General features: G+C 48.6%; 1 protein-coding gene across 7 annotated transcripts in view; it reads left to right on the top strand.

Annotated features, from left to right (window-relative positions):
- TPCN1 (two pore segment channel 1) overlaps positions 1-21,990 on the top strand; it is a 71,161-nt gene that overhangs the window by 18,050 nt on the left and 31,121 nt on the right. For 4 of the 7 annotated variants that reach the window (XM_065903959.1, XM_065903960.1, XM_065903957.1 and 1 more), the window contains one exon: positions 19,825-19,952. The exons of 1 other annotated variant lie outside the window; for it this stretch is intronic. In XM_065903959.1, the coding sequence (XP_065760031.1) occupies positions 19,825-19,952 (128 nt within the window). Of the gene's footprint in view, positions 1-2,402; positions 2,457-10,140; positions 10,160-19,824; positions 19,953-21,990 lie in introns of those variants that run through there. 2 more of the 7 variants (XM_065903963.1, XM_065903964.1) reach the window with 2 other exon arrangements.

Raw genomic sequence — 21,990 nt, 5'->3', positions numbered from 1 at the left:
TCCAAGGCAAGATTTAGAGGCTTTGTTTTTCCCTGGAAGAATCAGTTATGTTCGCGGAGTCTCCCAGGTGAATGTATGGTGGCTAAGCCTGCGTTGGGACCGACACGTGCAAATATCTCCCTTTACTGCTCTGTGGGTGCTACCCCTGCATCCTGGCTCAAAGGTGAGTCCAGAAGCTGCAAATCAGGGCATCTATTGTACCACCTCAAAGTAGAAGTCTTCCCCAGAGCCAGTCTCGTTTCTCTCTTGTCGTAGGCAGCAACACTGTAAACCTATTACAGTTTTAAAAAATATTTTTATTTATTCATTTGACTGTGCCAGGTCTTAGTCGCTGCATGTCAGCTCCTAGTTGCGGCATGTGGGATCTAGTTCCCTGACCAGGGACCAAACCCAGGCCCCCTGTATTGGGAGCGTGGAGTCTTAGCTGCTGGATCACCAGGGGAGTCCTAAGCCCTATTACAGTTGATTGCAATTGGTGACTGTGTGCGCAGCAATGTTTACATAGATGGTGGCTCCAAAGAGCCCTTGTGAAGTGAGAGTATCCCCATTCAGATGTGTAATTCAAGGGGTGGGGCAGGAAGTGACCTTCCGGGGCAGATAGTGGGGCAGTGGGCCTCGTTCATCGTCGGTGTTGCTGGAATGCTGCGTGCCCCGTGCACGTCCAGGCAGGCAGGCCCATGGTGCCCTCTTGGTCTCAGATCACAGACATGCCGTTTCTATTTTCAGGCCTTACCCAGAAGGAATGTTTCTCCCTCCAGGCTCTCAGGTCAGTCACTCAGTTGTGTCCAACTCTTTGCAACCCAATGGACTGCAGCACGCCAGGCTTCCCTGTCCATCACCAACTCCCAGAGCTTGCTCAAACTCATGTCCTTCGAGCCGGTGATGCCATCCAACCATCTCATCCTCTGTTGTCCCCTTCTCCTCCTGCCTACAATCTTTCCCAGCATCAGGGTCTTTTCCAGGGACTCAGTTCTTCACATCAGGTGGCCAAAGAAATGGAGTTTCAGCTTTAGAATCAGTCCTTCCAATGAATATTTCAGTTCAGTTCAGTTCAGTTGCTCAGTCGTGTCCAAGTCTTTGTGACCCCGTGAATTGCAGCACGCCAGGCCTCCCTGTCCATCACCAACTCCCGGAGTCTACCCAGACCCATGTCCATTGAGTCAGTGATGCCATCCAGCCATCTCATCCTCTGTCGTCCCCTTCTCCTCCTGCCCCTAATCTTTCCCAGCATTAGGGTCTTTTCAAATGAGTCAACTCTTCACATCAGGTGACCAAAGTATTGGAGTTTCGGCTTCAACATCAGTCCTTCCAATGAACACCCAGGACTGATCTCCTTTAGGATGGACTGGTTGGATCTACTTACAGTCCAAGGGACTCTCAAGAGTCTTCTCCAACACCACAGTTCAAAAGCATCAATTCTTCGGCACTCAGCTTTCTTTATAGTCCAACTCTCACATCCATACATGACTACTGGAAAAACCATAGCTTTGACTAGATGGACCTTTGTTGGCAAAGTAATGTCTCTGCTTTTAAATATGCTATCCAGGTTGGTCATAACTTTCCTTCCAAGGAGTAAGCATCTTTTAATTTCATGGCTGCAATCACCATCTGCAGTGATTTTGGAGCTCAAAAAATATATTTTGGACGGAAATATTTATGATTTCCTTTAGGATTCACTGGTTTGATCTTGCAGTCCAAGGGACTCTCAAGAGTCTTCTCCAGCACCACAGTTCAAAAGCATCAATTCTTTGGCACTCAGCTTTCTTTATAGTCCAACTCTCACATCCATACATGACTACTGGAAAAACCATAGCTTTGACTAGATGGACCTTTGTTGGCAAAGTTATGTCTCGGCTTTTTAATATTGCTGTCTAGGTTGGTCATAGCTTTTCTGTCAAGGAGCAAGCGTCTTTTAATTTCATGGCTGCAGTCACCATCTGCAGTGATTTTGGAGCCCAAAAAATAATCTTTCACTGTTTCCATTGTTTCCCCATCTATTTGCCATGAAGTGATGGGACCGGATGCCACGATCTGAGTTTTCTGAATGTTGAGTTTTAAGCCAACCTTTTCACTCTCCTCTTTCACTTTCATCACTTGGTGAGAGTTAGGCCCAATTCTTGGATCAATTGAAAATGAAGCCCTTGAAGGCCAAGCCCTCTGATCCACCTTCCCAGCCTCGCCCCACCCACCTGGTAGTGGCCCCAGCACTTTCCAGGCCACGAGAACATCACTCTCAGTTACACCCCTGCCTGACTGGCCCCTGTTCCTTCACTCCACCCCCTCAGTAATCAGAACAAACAAGCAAAAGTCTTAACTATGGGGCTTCTCATACCATCTCATTTATTTGTTTACTTTTTGGCCAAACCATACATTGTGCAAGACCTTAGTTACCTGACCAGGGATTGAACCCATGCCCCCAGCATTGGAAGCATGAAGTATTAACCCCTGCACTGCAGGTAAGTTCCACTGTCATCTCATTTGTTTGACGGTCACACAATCTTGCTTTTTTTTTTTTTTTTACTTGAACCACTTTCACTACCAAAACTCCCCATTGGCTACTGTCTCTTGCTCCTGATCCATCCCCCTTCAGCTTTCTCCAGCTGAAGATCTGGTCCTCTGTTTCCATGGAGCCTTCCCTGACCCTCCCTAACCGACCAGGGTCCCGACTGCAGTTCTGCACCTTTGAATCCTCGAGTAGCTGCGCGGAGGCCCACTCCCTCCCCAGCACCTGCACGTGATAGATTTGATTAATGTCTCATGTACTGAATCAGTTTTCTTTGTGCCATGACGGATTCCTAAAGGTTACGAGAAAAGGAAAATTTGGTGAAGTAGATGATTTAAAATATGAGCAGGACAGCTGAGTTTGGCAAAGCATCCTTTCATAGTATGATTAATACCCCTTAGTTCATCCAGTATTGAGATGGGTTTTGTAAACCATGTTCCTTTTTTTTTTTTTTTTTAACTTTTCTGGCTGCTCCATGTCTCAGTTGCAGCATGTGAGGTCTAGTTCCCTGACCAGGGATCGAACCCAGGCCCCTTGTATTAGGAGTCTCAGCTACTGGACCACCAGGGAAGCCCCCAGCCATGTTCCTCTTGATCAGGGTTTAACCTGTTGGTGGATTTCTTTCTCGTGTCTCCATGATGCCCGTTTGGGGTGGGCTGGTTGGACAAGACAGGAACGTCTAAGTAGGAGCTGTTGTTTTGGGTCCTAATGTGTTGTGCCTCTTTCTGGGAGCACATGTTTTTGCAAAAGCACGGACCATGTCTTTCCTGCACACACCCCGGACACCTAGTAAACAGACATGTGTGAAGTAAGGGATCTGGGAATGAGTCACCAGGTTCTCCAGACACCCAAGAGACTTTGTTTGTTACATCTTAAACCAGCCTGTGGAAGCCACTGGGTTGACCAGAAGACTCATCCCCACGTAATTAGGTCAGAAATAGCCCAGGTGGATCCTGGCCTCTGCTTCCCCTAGGAGCAGCCAGCCTGGGGCATGTCTTTGGTCTCTGCTTTTGGAACTCTCCAGGGCCCCACATGGCCCATAATTTCCATGTCAGCCCAGGTCTCACCTTCCCCCACCTCTGAACTCACCCACCACCACTCCTCCCCTCGTAAGCTGCCTTTCCCTCTTGCTAATCTCTCTTTTTGTTAGACTGGGTTTTTATTTATTTATTTTTCTTATGCTTTTAGCTCTTGCTGGAAACCAGCTCGGGCAGAGCCATTGTGCTCAGCACTGGCTAATGGCCTGGAGCCGCTCCAAGCTGCCGGGTGCCTTGGCTTTCACCCGTGGGTGGTCGTGGACAAGCGTGATGCCTTCTCTCTGTGACACCCCAGGGTCCCCTCTTGCCAGCTCTGCTGTTCACACTTGGCCGGCCTGCCTTGTTTCGAACGGCAGCTTGTACTGTGCACCCCGGAGCCTGTCTGCACACCCCGGAGCCTGTCTGGTTGCCTCCACAGGGCTCAGACTTCCTCAGTCACAGAGCTCACTCAGCCTTGAGGCCGCTTGACCTGTTTGCTTTTGCTGCCTGTTTCCTTTTGGAGTTCAGACACTGCCCTGGGGTGGCCAGGAGCCCCCCAGTCTGGAGATGGGGAAAGGGCTTGGGAGAATCCTCAGGTGGTTAGAAATGTGTATTGGTGGAGTGATAACACGGGCTGATAATCTAGTGCATTCTAATGTTTCTTTAGAGTCTCTTGGTCTACAGCAAAGGATGGGGTTGAATTTCCAGTGTCTGGTCTTAGCAAGTGTGCAACCTTGAATGAGGAGCTAAGCTTCGGTTTCTCCCTGAGTTTCAGTTTCTTCGTCTGTAAAATGGGGATAAAAATGTCTCCATTCAGGGTTGACATAGGAAATTTCAGGTAACATTCCAGGTACCAACTCAGTAAGTGGAAAACCTCTTAACAGTAAAGTGTCAGGGTTTCATTTTCAACAAAGTAGTAATGACCCCCTCCTTGAGTCCATGAGTAGACAATTTCCAGTCTCTCTGAGTCGAGGACTTGAGCTTGCCCTTCCTTTTATTATATTCCTCTATGGATTGGTAATTGGGGTTTGGGTTTTCTTAGGGATTCTGTTGTGGCAAATGGGGAACTATATGTTAACTTCCTCGAACATCCAGGTGCACTGCAGGAACAATTCACCTCAAGTAACTCTACCTCCTGCCTGCTCTTTAGGATGGCTTTTTAGCCTTTATTGTATTTTTCTTTATTCACAACGTCCCTTAAAAAAAATTATTTATTTGCTTGGCTGGCCAGGTCTTGGTTCTGGCACACGGGATCTTCGTTGCATCTTCAGGATCTTTCTTTGAGGCACACGAATGCTCTAGTTGTGGTTCATGGATTTAGTAGTTGGAGCCGAAGGCTTAGTTGCTCCTGCAGGATCCTAACTCGCCAACCAGGGATCAAACCCATGTCCCCTGCATTGCGAGGTGGAGTCTTAACCACTGGACCACCAGGGAAGTCCCCACGATGCCTCTTTTGAGCTGTTTTCCCCACTCGGTGGAAAATGAAACTGAAGAAGAGGAAGAGAAGGCTGAGACCAGGGCCTGGCCACTGACCACTCAGACTCTGAGGCCCTGCCGGCTTCCCTGGGAGCAGCGCCAGCCAGCCCAACCCAGGTCCCTGGAGAAGTGGCGTGCCCAGGCCATCAAACTCTGCAGGACGTAGACTTCCTCCCAGCTGTCACCCCGCAAAGGAGCTCTGTGTCTCCCGGCTGGCCACTTTGCCCCTTGTTGCTGCTCTTCTGAGCATAGCCTCCTGCTCACAGCAGATCCAGATGCTGGGGTGTGGCCAGTGGTCATGGGATCTGGGTCTAGCCAGTCCCCCAAGTGTTCCCAGGCACGGGCTAGAGCAGACCTCTGATCAGTACCTGAGTAGAGAGGGAGTCTTACAGCCAGGGTTGTTCCTCTGAGCACTGCTCATCCGCTGACCCCCTGCAGAGACCCAGGGAGCCCCAGCTTGCAGTGGACAATGCCTTTGTCTCCATTTAAAAAACATTTTTTTCAGTGGGGCTTCCCAGGTAACTCAGTGGTAAGGAATCCATCCACCTGCCAATGCAGGAGATGCAGGTTTGATCTCTGGGTTGGGAAGACCTCCTGGAGAAGGAAATGGCAACCCACTCCGGTATTCTTTCCTGGAAAATTCCATGGACAGAGGAGCCTGGCAGGCTACAGTCCAGGGGCTCGCAAAAGGTTGTTGGACATGACTGAGCAACTAAACAGTAGCCACAGAATACAATTTCATAGCTGTCTGTCAAAGCTTCCTCCAACCTAGTAATTTGTTGAGACGTGTGAAAACAAAAAGTTACAAAAGTAAAAAATTTTTCAGTGGGTAAGCACACACTTTGTTTAAAATAGAAGCCTCATTTTAGTTTACTTTTATTGTTAATATTTTTTGGCCACGCCATACAGAATGTGGGATTTTTGTTCCTTGACCAGGGATCAAACCTGCACCCCCTGCATTGGAAGTGCGAAGTTTTAACCTCTGGACTGCCAGGGAAGTATGCCTTTGTCTCAATTTGCTCTTGGCCCCACCCCTGTGCATTTCACAATTAGCATTTCCAGTGCTTCCAAGTGAATGTGGGACAGATGTTCACACAGGTGCTATACTCTTCCTTGGATAAACACAGGGGAGTCTGCATGTTTTTCTGTGTGTGTATGTGTGTGAGTGAGTGTATGTGTGTGTGTGTGAGAGAGAGAGAAGCGTAGGTCTTTGAGATGGATGGAACCTTTACAGATGTTTTCTCAAAGCATCCCATACACTCTGCACATGGTAGGTGCTCAATAAATGCTTTGTGATGAGTTTTCAGTGGGAGTCAAAGCCTTCTCTTTCATAATAAACCCAGTGGACCAGGCTTAGGAAGTACAGTTCCTGTTGAAGTACAGTTGTACTTGGAAGTACAGTTTCCAAGTCAAGCCTTGAAATACACAGTTTCAAGGACGTGGAAATCATTTCCAGCCCCACCAAGAGACTATCTGCTGGCATCTGGCAAACCCCTCCCTCTGTCTCTGCCTCGGCAGAGGGTGATGGTGGGTTGTGTAGCAGCGGCCAGAGGAGGTTTTCTCCACGCGCAGGTGGTGAGGACCATCAGACAATGGAAGTGACCCCAGGGGGCTCCTGGCGAGTTAACTGCTCTGTAAATGTGAGCTCACCATGAGTCCCCTGGGGAAAGGACCCTACGTTTTTGCCTTCGCAGAATGTAGATGGAGTTACTGTGAAACCAAGGCAACCTGACTGGCCCGCATATCTCCGCTCGTCACAACTGGTCCAGCTGCTCTCTGTTAAAACCCAGTGACTCAAGTCCAGTCTCGTTTTCATGGCTTGCAGCCTGCCCGCCGCTCCTGCTTCACAAAGGAGCCAGGCTGCTGGGCTCGAATCTAGCGCTGCCCCTTCTTGTTCTGTGACCTTGGAAAAATCACTTAGCCTCTCTGGGCCTTAGTTTCCTCCCTTCTGGAAATTGGAGATAGTAATAGTCTCTGGTTCATGGGGCTTTTTTATACTTAGGGGAATTAACTGAGTGTGAACTGCTATTCTTGCCGTCATTTGTATGTATCAGCCTTATATCTTTGGTCCTTTAAGCTTCAGGATTACTGAAACCTCTGCAGTTTCCCATGAACAGAAGAGCTTGGTGGGCTACAATCCATGGGGTCACAAGAGTAGGACACAGTTTGGTGACTCAAACACCATCACACACTTCCTGCTATTCGCTTTTCTGTGCTTTATGCATGACCTTCCTGTTTTTGGAAGGTAGCCCTCACCCCATCCCCAGCCCTTTTTGGAACATCTTTTCATCCTTCATCCTATAGAACTGGCACAGATATGGCCCCTGAATCTCTGTCTGCCTCTTCCCTCCAACCCTCATGGACAGTAGTTGCGGTCACATCATTTTCTAGACTGCTGTAATAAATGCCTTTAATGCCCCAGAATCATCCCTTCTTTGGCCTCCTGACTGTGAGTTTCTTGAAGACAAAGCCCATGGTTTTACTTTTTCAAATCCAACACCTAACCTAGTGCCTGGTATACTGTAGGTAAGAAATAAATGTCTCCTCACATGAAACCACATTTATCTGCATCTAGAAGGTCAGCCTTTGAAAAATGTCTTTCCCACTCCCTTTTTCTCTCCCAAATAACTGCATGATTTATTAAGACCAGAGACTTGCTTTCAAGGTTTCGTTTGCAGCCTCAGTATGCGAGTGCCCTGTGTGGCCAGTTTGGAGCTGGGCCCCTGGGACTGCCATTGCTACCCTAAATTACCAAGGGGTGCTTATTTTCCTGGCCCTTGCCAGGAGTCTGCCATTTCTAATCTTCACCCCTCCTGCCTTTTCACCTCCTCTGTTTACAGCCGCTGCTCTCAACTTTCTCACCAGCTCCACGCCCTTCCATGGCAGGCCTTGTGTATCTACAGGGAATCCCCCTGGATTTGGCCACTTAGGTCCCTGTGAGCTGGCCGGAAACAAAGTTGGAGGTGGCACAGGGTGTAATCCTGACTGCTTCCAAACCAGGGCTTCCTCCTAGAATAATGCCTGACTGAGTACCGGCCTGGGTGAGCCTTTCATCTTTCCTTTCCTCCTCTGGCTAAAGCCTTTGGCAGGACAAGGTTTGGGCCTGAGGCCAGCGATTCAACTTGAAGGGCTATGCGCCAGCTCTTGCTTTTCTGGAGGTCGGTCTATTAGCCCGGGGTTCTGCCAGGGTTCACAGCCTTTCCTAACATGCCTGGATGACACGGGTCTACCTCCCACACCATCGTGTAGTCAGTCACCAGCAGAGAAATCCTAAGCAGAAGGAAATACACGCTCTACTGTCTTTTGGCACGGTGTCTTTTGCCTGATTTTTATCCAGGGGTCCTTTAAAGAACCCGCACGGAAGCGGGGTGGCAACGCGTGCCTGGAAAATTCATCAGTGCCACTCGGGTTGGCACTGATGAAAAAAGCTTTTTTCTTTCCCCCATGGAGTGGGGCTCTCAGTGACAACTGGCAAACGGTTGGGCAATGGCTCGTTGTCATTCTGGTGGGCGCCAGTATTTGGAGGGCTACAAGTGCTTTGTGGGTTTTTGCATTCGTCTCTGAGATGCCGAGAGCACAGTTGGCACAGGTCCCAGTTAATGGATGAAGAAGCTGAGCCTCTGGGGATTAAGATCGTGAACCAGGGGCGGGGAGGGGCACAGATGGGAGAGAACTTGGATGTTCAGGGCTACGTTCTCTTTTTTTTTTTTTTTATTTGGCTATGGTGGGTCTTAGAGTTGTGCCACGCAGGATATTTAGTTGAGGCATGTGGGATCTAGTTCCCTGACCAGGGGTTGAATCTAGACCCCCTGCTTTGGGAGCACGAGTCTTAACCACTGAACCACCAGGGAAGTCTTGGGGCTATGTTCTGTCTTGAAGAGGATGTGCACGGTATATGCATGCCTGTGTGTGTGTGTGTGTGTGTGTGTGTGTGTGTGTGAGAGAGAGAGAGAGAAGGGTGGGGGGTGGGCAGAAATGCATGAGGTTGTGTACATGTAAGAGAAGGAGAATAAAAGGAACAGGATTGAAAGGAGAGAGGGACCTCAGTGTTAACCTGCAAAAGAACTGTCACCGCCTCACATCCTTTCTGATCAGAGCTGTCTTGCACGAGGAGCTCATATGCCTTTTATCCAAAGCACCCTCTTGCCCAGGCCCTCAAGGAAGGCCCCAGTGGCCTACCCAGCCCTAGCAGACCCTGCGCTTGCTGGATGTGGGGGGTGGGCCACAAAAGCCCTCCGTCCCCGCCTGTCCTTTCCCTGTCCTCCCTGGCACGGCTTTATAGCCGGCATATGGAAACTGTTTCTGTTTACCCAGAGCCACCTCGATGCGGCTGCACGCTGTGCTCCAGCGAACGGAAACCCTGGATTCCCCGCAGGGCCGTTTGAGAGGCTGCATGCAAAGCCGCCAGCTGTTTTGCAGGGAGCGTCTGGGCCCTGTTACATCAGCGTGGAGGAAGCATTACCATCTGTGCACACAGGTCATCCTGGTTTATCTGCCTGTCCTCCGTGTGGGGAACGCCTCTCCTACTTGGAGGCAGCTTTTGTTGTTGTGGTTGTAGTTACGCTGTTTTGTATTCCACCGCCTGCCAATTCAGCCGTTTTCTTTCTGTTCCTTATTCTCCACGTTCGGCTCCCTGGGCTTATTGCCAGGATGTAGGGAGGGGAGTTTAGGAGTAGGTGTTGCATAAATGTTTAGTGGCGAAGGTCGGTGGGGCCTGAAAAGGCTGCAGGCTGGCTTTACAGGAGAGCTCTTTGCCCAGGACACCCAGAGTACAGAACAAAGTGTTTTTCTCTTCAGGGGCTGGGGAGGGGGTGACTTTTCCCAGAGGCGCAGAGTGGGAAGTTCCTGGTTGCCAAGAGTGTTCAGCTGTCTCTGGCCCTTCTCAAACCTCCCGGGAGCGGAGAAGCTGGTTGGCTTCTAGGAGCCAAGGAGTTAGCCAGGAAGACTGCCGCTCCCGCCCTCCTGTGCTGCCGTGTATCTTGTTCCCCCACTTCCTTCCTCCCAGTGCCAGCTGTCTCCCAGGAAGGGCAGAAATGCAGAGGCGAGGGCCAGCCGTCCTCTCCCTGGAGGAGGCAGCGGAGGGCCAGCTCCCCGACAGCTCCGTGAAGAGGTCATCCCGTCTCCTCCAGCTGAGCCCTTGCGGTATGCCTTGACCTGGCTGTGGGTGAGTGTGGCACCAGAGGTGGTGCAGGATTGGAGATCGGACATGCTGGTCTCTGATGTAATCGCCGGCGTGAGGGCAGGTCCCCGATCGCAGGCTGGGGTGGACCCGGCGTGCTGTGTGAGAGCCCTCCAGACGGCCTTGTCTGGTCTCTCCCTGTGCAGGAGATGCCTCGAAAGTTGCATCACCCACTTTTTACCTGGAGGTGGTGGCAGGGTGGGTGGCGCTGTTTCTCCCCAGAAGTGCAGATTCAGCCCAGGTGGTTAGGAATAGGCCAGGGCCGGGCTCCGGGTTGCCAGGGCAGGTGGGCGCGCACCGTCAGCGGGGTCTGAGGCTCCCCAGGTGTGACCTGGAGCAGATCCAGTGGGCGTGATGCAGGGACCTCCACAGTGACGCGGAGACAGACCGTCCCCTGGGACATCATGCTCAGTAGTGATCAGTCCGGGGTCCCTGGGGTTCCCAAACAGCCTCACCTCCTGCTCCAAGGGAGTTCACTCCGAGGAAGCCCGCGGGATACGTGCCCCCTGTCTGAACTACAGGTCCACAGCCTGACCTTTGACCTGCCCCCCTTGCACCAGCCCCCTCCCCTCCCCTCTCCTCTGATTTACCCTAGCCATATTTCCTTTTGGGAGGCCGCTGACCCTCTGAGCATTCTTCATCCTCAACAAGAAGGCACTTGGGGGCTGAAGGGTTTCCACTGCTTCTTTGGCCACTTCTCCAACCTGGGAAGTGGGAAAAAGGGAACGGGGCAGGGAATTTGGAGTTAGCCGCTCCCCCCCACCCCCCTCCAGAAAAGGTAACTTCCCTGGTGGTTCAGTGGCTCTGTACTTCCATTGCAGGAGCCCTGGCTTCCATCCCTGGTCAGGGGATTAGATCCCACATGGCACAGACTAAGACCCCGTGCAGCCAAATAAATATATTAAAAAAAAAAAAGAGTTAGGTCCCACAGTCCCCAACCCCCTCCTCTTGGCAGCGCAGGGGAAATGCTTCTGGTCTTGGCCACTGGGCTGCCCACCGCCTCTGCATGAAGACTGCATGTGCAAGGAGCGGACTGGACCATGGCTCCTGCCTTCCATGTCACCCTTTCCGTGATCCCTAAATGTGGCTCCCCAGCTGCTCCTGCCTGGATCTCCTGGGGGCGGGGGGCTCTTGGAAGTCACCTGGGGCCTTCTTGAAACGCCCTGCAGCAGCCCTTGTCACCAAGGGCCTTTCAGCCCTGTCCCCGCATCACAGTCACAAACAGGCGCTCAGGCTTTGCATCGGAAAGCCAGCCAAGTTCTGTGTTCTGAGCAAGGGGAAGGTTGATCGATCAGAAGCAATGAACAAAGTCCCCCCTGCTGGAGGGAAGGATTCTCTGTCCTGTCTCCTCAGCTCTTTGAGACCTGTTTCCTTTTTTCAAGGTTCTGCCTGAATTACTCTTGTGCAAAATTGTCCCTCTTGCACAAATCCTCCTAAGAAGGATCTTTGGAAAAGGCAGAGAGGTCATGTCATACCCCTTCTTAACCACCCGAGGGCACTCCCCACTGTGCTCCGGACGAAGTCTGCCCACCACGGTGGGTGTGCTTCTGTCATCTTTGGGGCATCTTTCATTTCATTTCTGTTCAGATATGTGTGTGGAGCTTTTGCACATCTTGCCTGGCCCTGTTCTGGGCTCTGGGGATACCACAGTGACCGAGACAAAAGCCCATGGAGCTGATACTCGAGGCAGGGAAGCAGGCACCAGGCAGGCCCACGATTGAAGTCCATGCTCCCCTCCCAGGCAGCGATAGAAGCCCGGGAGGAAGCCGGGGGCCATGTGAGGGGGCCGGGGCATGGCGGTGTGACCGGGGAGGCCAAAGGCAGCCTCTGTAAGATGACCTTTGGGTGGACACCTGGGAGACGTGACCAGGCCAGCCATTCAAAGATCCGGGGGCAGGGCTGAAGGCGCATAAGTGCAAAGGCCCTTAGTAGAATGTTCCAGGCCCGTCCCAGGAGGACAAGGAGGCTGGTGTGGCCAGTGTGAGGGGTGACTGGGATGAGATGAAAGCAGAGATGTCTCAGACCAGGTTCCATAGGACCTTCTCCCCCCAGAGGAGGACTTCTGAGTTTTCTCAGGAGCTGGAGGCAGGGGTGGCATGTTTTGGGCAGAGGAGTGCTACCACCTGACTTAGGTTTTTTAAGGATTACTGTTATACTGAACTAAAAAGTTTACTTAAAACACGTGCATACACACACCAAAGGATTTCTCTGACCAGCATAGAGAAGAGATGGGCAGGACGGGGAGCCAGACCAGCAGCAAGGGCTGTGCCTGGTGGGGTGAGGGGCTGAGAAAGTGCAGACAGTATATGGGGGAGTCACTCCACATGATGAATGAGGGGGGACGTGAGGGGATGAGCCTCCTGAATCCCTGGGGCCTCTCCTGCCCTGGGGTTCTCTGCCTGTACTGTGCTTCGTCGTGTCTGACTCTTTGTGACCCCCATGGACTGTAGCCTGCCAGGTTCCTCTGCCCATGGGATCTCCCAGGCAGGCATACTGGAGTGGGTTGCCCTTTCCTCCTCCAGGGGATCTTCCTGACCCAGAGATTGAACCTGCATCTCTTGCATTTCCTGCGTTGGCAGGTGGGTTCTTTACTAGCACCATGTGGGAAGCCAAGGTACAGCCATTCTGTTCAGCACTTGTAGGTCAAGAAAAATATTCCCCAGCCGATCAAGACCTTCCGCCTGTCCACCGATCACTCATGCCCTCACTGGCTCATCCCAAGAGCTCTGGCCAATGGGAATGATGATCTGTGGAGGCCCAGTCACTTATTCTCTTTGGTTTGTCTCACTCAGGGCTGCACACAGCAGTGGTTACCCTGTGGCAGACCACCATCCACATTACTCTAGTGAGGGGTGAGTGACCAGAGTTTGTGGTGGGGAGACCTCTATAGACAGTGGCCAGGAGGCCCGGGTGCTAGAGCTGGCTGGCTGACGGATCAGCCCCGTACACAGGTACACTCTCTGCTATGACCTCCGTCTCTAAGAGACGGGCATTTAGTTAAATGGTCTCTCCAACCCGTTCTAGACCTGAGTGTCATCCGTTCTAAGACCCTGGACCTGACACTCATCCTTTCTATGGTGGACACAGAAAGTCCTCCAGAGTCCATGGAGGGAAACCCCGTAGTCCATTTTTTCAGTCGCTAAGCCCTGTCCAATTCTTTGCGACCCGGTGGACTATAGCATTCCAGGCTTCCCTGTCCTCTACTATGTCCCAGAGTTTGCTCAAATTCACGTCCATTGAGTCTGTGATGCTATCTATCCAACCATCTCATCCTTTGCTACCCCCTTCTCCTCCTGCCTTCAATCTTTCCCAGCGTCAGGATCTTTTCCAATGAGTCGGCTCTTAACATCAGGTGGCCAGAGTATTGGAGCTTTAGCCTCAGCATCTGTCCTTCCAATGAATACTCAGGGTTGATTTCCTTTAGGATGGACGAGTTTGGTCTCTTTGCAGTCCCTGCACTTTGGTTAAGCATGGGGATTCTCTGCATGGACCCTGCTGACCTTAAAAATGTGTGAAGCCTGGGTGAGTTCACAGGTCTCTCTGGGCTTCCTGTACCTCACCTGTAAAATGGACACAGTAATGGTAGCTACTTCATAGGGTTATTGTGAGGATGAAATTTACAATGATAAATATTATCATGCTGACAGTAGCCTGGCACACAGAATATGCCCTGGAAGTGTGTTTGTTATTTCAGCAGAAGCCGGATTGATGAGGTTTGAGCTACATAGATTTATAGGACTGAGGTTCGTTAGGGTGGGGGTGAGACACGTGTGCTAAGAAAGACCCTTGTCACCCGCTCCTTCCACCACGGCAGCCTTGGTGGAAGTCTTCTGGTAGTCAGCAGGATCCAGGCGGCTGGGCTCTGCACCAGCTGTGGCAGGGCTGGCCCCACGGGTAGCTCAATTTGCTTTGATAACCCACCCCCCCGCCACACACACACACATGAGAGGAAGGGCTGAGAGGGCTCACAGCGGGGGATCTCCAAGGGGCTCACGCAGATACTTATGTCTAGCTCAGGCTGGGAAAACGGCACTAATGTCCTCTGCCATCTGTGCCAACCATCGCCACCCACCCTGCACCAGCACCGCTCTTTACTTAGGACCGCTGTGTCCCGGGCACCAGCTCCTGCCGTGTGGAGGGCATGGAGGATTCAGCGCAGGCACCCAAGATCCCAGCGCCAGCCAGCTGCCTGCCTGTGTTTTTCTCCTGCTCAGGAGTCACATTTGGGTTCACGCTTTCCTGATCCATGTGAGCGGGTGGAAGAAGGTGGTTTTGACCTTCCCCTGGCTCCACCTGGGGTTCAGTTCTTTCAGAAATGGGCATGGAGATCAGAGTTAGGAGATCCTGGTGTTGGGAGAGCAGGACCAGAATGAGAAGGGTCGACTGCAGTCAGATGCGATGGAACAGCTGCCATATTTTTAATCCTTTCAGTCATACCTTGTCCTCCTTTTTGGGTTTCCAATTCTTGAGAGGCATGCATGCATGCATGCAAAGTCACTTCAGTCATGTCTGATTCTTTGTGACACTATGGACTGTAGCCTGCCAGGCTCCTCTGACCATGGGGTTTCTCCAGGCAAGAATACTGGAGTGGGTTGCTGTACCCTCCTCCAGGGGATCTTCCCAACCCAGGGATCGAACCCGCATCTCTTACATCTCCTGCATTGGCAGGTGGGTTTTTACAGCTAACGCCACCTGGGAAGCTCCTTGAGAGGCATTCAGTTCAGTTTAGTTCAGTTCAATTGCTCAGTCGTGTCCGACTCTTTGCGACCCCATGCACCGCAGCAGGCCAGGCCTCCCTGTCTATCACCAACTCCCGGAGTCCACCCAAACCCATGTCCATTGAGTCGGTGATGCCATCCAACTGTCTCATCCTCTGTCATCCCCTTCTCCTCCTGCCCTCAATCTTTCCCAGCATCAGGGTCTTTTCCAATGAGTCATCTCTTCACATCAGGTACCCAGAGTATTGGAGTTTCAGCTTCAACATCAGTCCTTCCAATGAACACCCAGGACTGATCTCCTTTAAAATGGACTGGCTGGATCTCCCTGCAGTCCAAGGGACTCTCAAGAGTCTTCTCCAACACCACAGTTCAAAAGCATCAATTTTTCGGTGCTCAGCTTTCTTTATAGTCCAACTCTCACATCCATACATGACCACTGGAAAAACCATAGCCTTGACTAGACGGACCTTTGTTGGCAAAGTAATGTCTCTGATTTTTAATATGCTGTCTAGGTTGGTCATAACTTTCCTGCCGAGGAGTAAGTGTCTTTTAATTTCATGGCTGCAATCACCATCTGCAATGATTTTGGAGCCCAGAAAAATAAAGTCAGTCACTGTTTCCACTGTTTCCCCATCTATTTGCCATGAAGTGATGGGACCAGATGCCATGATCTTAGTTTTCTGAATGTTAAACTTTAAGCCAACTTTTTCACTCTCCTCTTTCACTTTCATCAAGAGGCTCTTTAGTTTTTCTTTACTTTCTGCCATAAGGGTGGTGTCATCTGCATATCTGAGGTTATTGATATTTCTCCCGGCAATCTTGATTCCAGCTTGTGCTTCTTCCAGTCCAGCGTTTCTCATGATGTACTCTGCATATAAGTTAAATAAGCAGAGTGACAATATACAGCCTTGACGTACTCCTTTTCCTATTTGGAACCAGTCTGTTGCTCCGTGTCCAGTTCTAACTGTTGCTTCCTGACCTGCATAAAGGTTTCTCAAGAGGCAGGTCAGGTGGTCTGGTGTTCCCATCTCTTTCAGAATTTTCCACAGTTTTTTATGATCCACACAGTCAAAGGCTTTGGCATAGTCAATAAAGCAGAAACAGATGTTTTTCTGGAACTCCCTTGCTTTTTCAATGATCCAGCGAATGTTGGCAATTTGATCTCTGGTTCCTCTTCCTTTTCTAAAACCAGTTTGAACAGTTCACGGTTCTAAAGTTCATGGTTCACGTATTGCTGAAGTCTGGCTTGGAGAATTTTGAGCATTACTTTACCAGTGTGTGAGATGAATACAATTGTGCAGTAGTTTGAGCATTCTTTGGCATTGCCTTTCTTTGGGGTTGGAATGAAAACTGACTTTTCCAGTCCTGTGGCCAATGCTGAGTTTTCCAAATTTGCTGGCATATTGAGTGCAGCACTTTCACAGCATCTTCTTTCAGGATTTGAAATAGCTCAACTGGTATTCCATCACCTCCACTAACTTTGTAGGGATGCTTCCTAAGGCCCACTTGACTTCACATTCCAGGATGTCTGGCTCTAGGTGAGTGATCACACCATCATGATTATCTGAGTCGTGAAGATCTTTTTTGTACAGTTCTTCTGTGTATTCTTGCCACCTCTTCTTAATATCTTCTGCTTCTGTTGCTGCTGCTAAGTCACTTCAGTCATGTCTGACTCTGTGTGACCCTATAGACGGCAGCCCACCAGGCTCCCCCGTCCCTGAGATTCTCCAGGCAAGAGCACTGGAGTGGGTTGCCATTTCCTTCTCCAAAAGGAGAAGTGAAAACTGAAAGTGAAAACTGAAAGTGAAGTCGCTCAGTTGAGTCCGACTCTTAGTGACCTCATGGACTGCAGCCTACCAGGCTCCTCCGTCCATGGGATTTTCCAGTCAAGAGAGCTGGAGTGGGGTGCTATTGCCTTCTCCGTCTGCTTCTGTTAGGCCCCTACCATTTCTGTGCTTTGTTGAGCCCATCTTTGCATGACATGTTCCCTTGGTATCTCTAATTTTCTTGAAGAGATCTCTAGTCTTTCCCATTCTGTTGTTTTCCTCTATTTCTTTGAACTGATAGCTGAAGAAGGCTTTCTTATCTCTCCTTGCTATTCTTTGGAACTCTGCATTCAAATAGGTATATCTTTCCTTTTCTCCTTTGTACAATGTCACAAACCTCCATCCATAGTTCATCAGGCACTGTGTCTGCAACCTACCAATTAGGAGCTAACCAGCCTATTTGGTATCCAAGCCCTGCTTCTCACCAACTGCATGGCCTCAGGAAGGTACTTAATTGAAGTGTCTTGGAGGAGAAAGGCAGGAGAACAAAGAACAGGTGGGACAAATATGCAGTAATTGCAAGATGATATATTTATGCCTAACCATATTAGTAATTACATTAATGTAAATAATCTAAATACTCCAATTAAAAGGCAGAGTTTTTCAAGCTGGAGGAAAGAAGCAAGACCAAACTTTATGCTGCCTACAGGAAACAAAGTTTAAATAAAAAGACACAAAGAGATTAAAAGAATGGAAAAAGCTACAATAATCAGTAATCCAAGGAAATAATCAAAACTGGAGTATATATTATAATCAGAGACAAAGATTTGTATATTTATAGACTGCATTATATATATATGCATATATGTGACTCAAAATTTAAAAAAAGAAGAAAATAACATAATAAACAGGTAAGAGGTGGAGACACTTCAGTTAAGTTGTGCAAATGGCAACTAAGCATATGCAAAGATGCTCAACATTATTAGTCTCTTGGGAAATGCAAATTAAAAGCATTGGAATTAAAACAATGCAGTAAAATCACAATATTTTAGGATAGTTAAGACTTAAAGCAGTGAGCATATCAATTGGTGATACGCAAGTGGAAGGCCTAGAACTCTCATTTACTGCGAGTGGGAGTGTAAATGGTACAATCACTTCGGAAAACAGTTTGGTAGTTTTGTGAAAAGTTAAATGGGTGATCTAGCTATTTCACCCCTTGGAATTTACCCCCAAGAAATGAACACCTACATCCATACCAAGTCCTATACATGAATGTTCATAACAGCCTCATTTGAAATAGCCAAACATTGGCAGTGGTCTAAATGTCCATCCATGGGGCTTCCCTGGTGGTCCAGTGGCTGAGACTCCTCCCTCCCAATGCAGGGGGCCCAGGTTCCATCCCTGGTTGGGGAACTAGATCCCACATGGCACAACTAAAAATCCCGAGTGCCACAACTAAGACCCATCTCAGCCAAATAAATAAACAGTAAAAAAATAAATAAATAAATAAAAACTTAAAAAAATTAAAAGCTGAGACTTGTTTGTCGACGCCATGGCATGTATCAACGGACATACTTGAGCGCTGTGGCGAGCCCAACTCAAAGAGGCTTAGGTATAAAAGGGTCTTTGTGGGCTCAGAGTTTGGGAATGCTCTGAGGTAAATGTCGGGCACAGCTCGATCCCGTGGGTGTAACTCAGGCAGGTCTTCCCCACTTGGTGGCAGAGGCAGCCTCCAGCAGCAATAGGGAAAGAGCTCCCCAATTCCTCCACACACACACACACCCCTTTCAAAACTGGTCCTGGAGAAGTTCTAGGCTCACCCTCATTGGCTAGACTTCGGTCAGCGCCACTGGCTGAACCAATACCTGTCTGGGGTGGGACTGGGGGTGGGGGTGCGGTGGGGTCGGGGGTGGAGGGGATCTCATTGCACTGGATCAGCTGCCGGGGTGGAGTTGGCCAGAGCTGAAGAATAAGGACAGAAAGTAGGGAGTGGACACTCTTCAAAGACAGACAGGACTGAGTTACCAGGAGGAAAGGGCATGGGTCTCACCAGGGAAGAGCCACGGATGACCCTGCACCAGGGAACAAATCCAGTTATTTTTATTTTTCTGACAAGGTAGTATATTAACATGCTTACACAAGTCAAAAGTCATCAAAAAGATCACTCCCTCTGAGTGGCTTCTACCCTGTTCTCTCCATCCATTGTAGGTAATCAATTTCATCAAGTTCTAATTTACTCTTCCTATTTCTTCCGTTAAGATAAGTAGATATCTCTGTGCTTTCTTGTTTTTTTCCCTTATTTACACAAACGATAGCACTGGGTGTATGCTTTTTAATACTTGCTTTTTTCACCTAACAGGAGAAAGAAAAATTTAATTGAGGTATGGTTGATATACAACATTCTATGTTTCAGGTGTATAATGTAGTGATTCACAATTTTTAAAGGTTATGCTCCTTTTATAGTTATAAAATATTCCTTTGCTGCACAATATATCCTTGTAGTTTATTTATTTTATACATAGTAGTTTGTGCCTCTTAATCCCCTCCCCCTTCCCTCTCCGCATAGAAACCACTAGTTTGTTCTTTGTAACTATGAGTCTGTTTTTGTTGTTGTATTCACTAGCTTGTTTTAGTTTTAAGATTCCACATCAGCATAATACCCTCAAGGTCCATCCATGTCAGAAAAGCGTTTTTGCTAGACATACTATTCTTGCTGTCTTTAGTATTGGGTTGGCCAAAAAGGTCATTTGGTTTTTGCCAAAATATGTTACCCAAACGACCTTTTCAGCCAGTCTAATACATGGGATCATGTGTAGACTTACGTGTGCTTAGCTGCTCCGTCGTGTCTGACTCTTTGGGACCCCATGGACTGTAACCCGCCAGGCTCCTCTGACCATGGGGATTCTCGAGGCAAAAATACAGGAATCGGTTACCATGTCCTTCTCCAGAGGATCTTCACAACCCAGGGATCGACCCCAGGTCTCTTGCATTGCAGGTGGATTTTTTACTGCCTGAGCCACCAGGAAGCCCAAGTGTGTACAAGATGGTATTGACTTATATAATAGGATATGAATGAGAGCATGTGAATGACTGCCAGCCTTCTCTCTGGTGAATGGTGTCTTTTTCTTCTCTCAAACCTGGGTTGTAAGTGAATCTCCTCTTGCAGTTGGAGGCAAATATACCGTCCACGACTCCCAGGCCCCCAGTCTGAGCTTAAAGGGCGAAAACTCCCCCTCCAGCCCCACCGGACATGACTGGGAGATGATTTATCAAGAGGCAGCAATCTACCTCCAGGTGAGTCTGTCCCGGGCAGCACCTGGCCCTTCTTGCCACGTGTTGGTGGATACAGGGAGCCAGGCTCTGTTGGATGCATGCCCAGAAATCCAGTTCTGGCCTTAGTGCTCCGTGTGTGAGCTTCTCATTTCATAATATCAGGCCGGGAGAGCCGACCTGACTGTGCCCATGGGCTTGTTCCCAGGACCCCCAGTGTGTGGCCCTCCCTGCCCCCAGGTTCCCAGAGTCTGTCCATTTGGCCTCCCCCTGCCCTGCTCCCTCTTCTGGAGAGGCCAGTTCTTGGGAGGGAATTCTTCTTTTATCTACTGAATCCAGCTGACTTAGTGTGAGGAGTCTGGAGATGTTTATTCCTTCCTGTTTATCCTGCTGCTGCTTTCATATTTGCTATTCCATGCTTGGTTTTTGTTTTTAAACAAATTTTAAAGTCTTTATAATTCTGTCTGGTAAGTCTATCTTAATTTATTTAACTATCCTGATAAGTTTGGATATTTTCTCTTTTTATGTTTCCCTTACTGTATATTATGCATTTCCCTGTTATAAATTATAATATGAGGACAATCTATGTCTTCAGCTATTTCTCTCTTTTTCTCTTTAATATCGAGGATTATTTTATTAGGAAACCCTCCAAGAAGTAGAATCAGTGGGATGAAGAAATCAACATTTTTTAGGGCCCTTGGTATATAGTATTGAATACTCTCCAAAGGGAATATTGCCTGTTAACTGCTAATCTCACTATCTATGGTAGTTTCACCTTAATCTTGTCATTTTTGTCATAAGATTTCAGCTTCTGCTGAAATTTCAGCATTGAGTAAGGGTTTGGGTGAGGAAATAGGATTTTTCTTAAGTTCATTTGAATGATCACTTTCCCCTAATCTTTTTCTTCTTTGAAGTAGCTCTCCCTTGTAAGTATTTGCTTTGCTATTTTAAAAGAAAATTGAATGAAATTCAGATACTTATTTGATAGCTGTTCAGGTGTCTGTGTGTTTATCACGTTTTATGGCTGTACTCCTCAAGGAATGTGTTTTGATTCAGGTTAAGGCAGAAATGATTCTAGTTAAGTAGAACTGTTTTAGGGAGATTTTAGCAAGCGTGGGCATGCCTGTTGACGGGGCAGAATCACCCTGTACACTGTCACCCTCTCTAAGGTTGAACAGGTGCTAGATAAGAGGCCAGGATGGATCCGAATACGGGATTAGAATCATTGCTTGGTAATTCCTTCTTTCCTTAAGCAGGTGAGAACATTAGTAATAAAAATGGCTATCATCAAATAATAAATGCTGGAGAGGGTGTGGAGGAAAGGGAACTCTCCTACGCTGTTGGTGGGAATGTAAATTGGTACAGACATTAAGGAAAACAGTATGTAAGTGTCTTAAAAAACTAAAAATAGAGCTACTGTATGATCCAGCAATCCCACTCCAGGATATATATTTGGAAAGAAAAAACCCTCTAATTCAAAAAGATGCGTGCATCTCAGTGTCTATCGTAGCACTGTTTACAATAGCCAAGGCATGGAGACAACCTGAGGACCAAGCGCCCCTCAACAGACAGTGGATTTAAGAAGATGTGGCATATAATACACACACACACACACACACACACACACACACACACGAGCAGTGGAATGTTACTTAGCCACAATAAAGAATGAAATATTGCCATGTGCCGTAGTGTGGATAGACCTAGAGAATATGATACTAAGTCAGGTAGTGAAAGAGAAATATTATATAACTTCTAAGTGGAATCTAAAAAATAACACAAATGTATCTATAGACCAAAGAAAGACGAAGTTAAGTGTGTACTTACTGATCTTTCTAACAACCTTACCAAGCAGTTTGGTCATCTCCCGGTTCATACACCTGAGATTCCCAGGGGCTAGTGAGTCCCAAGCCAGCCAGCTAGTAAACTGCCAAGCTTGGATTTAAACCGTGTCCATCCAGCCTCCAGATGATGTTCTTTCTTCTCTAAGTCGTGGCCACATTTCTGTACCTGACCCCATGTATTCACTCAAAAATGGACCATGTCGTTTCGAAAGAACAGC

The sequence above is a fragment of the Muntiacus reevesi genome, chromosome 13 (assembly GCF_963930625.1).
Source record: "Muntiacus reevesi chromosome 13, mMunRee1.1, whole genome shotgun sequence".
In the NCBI taxonomy this organism is placed as follows: domain Eukaryota; kingdom Metazoa; phylum Chordata; class Mammalia; order Artiodactyla; family Cervidae; genus Muntiacus; species Muntiacus reevesi.
This window is presented reverse-complemented; position numbering and strand designations above follow the sequence as displayed.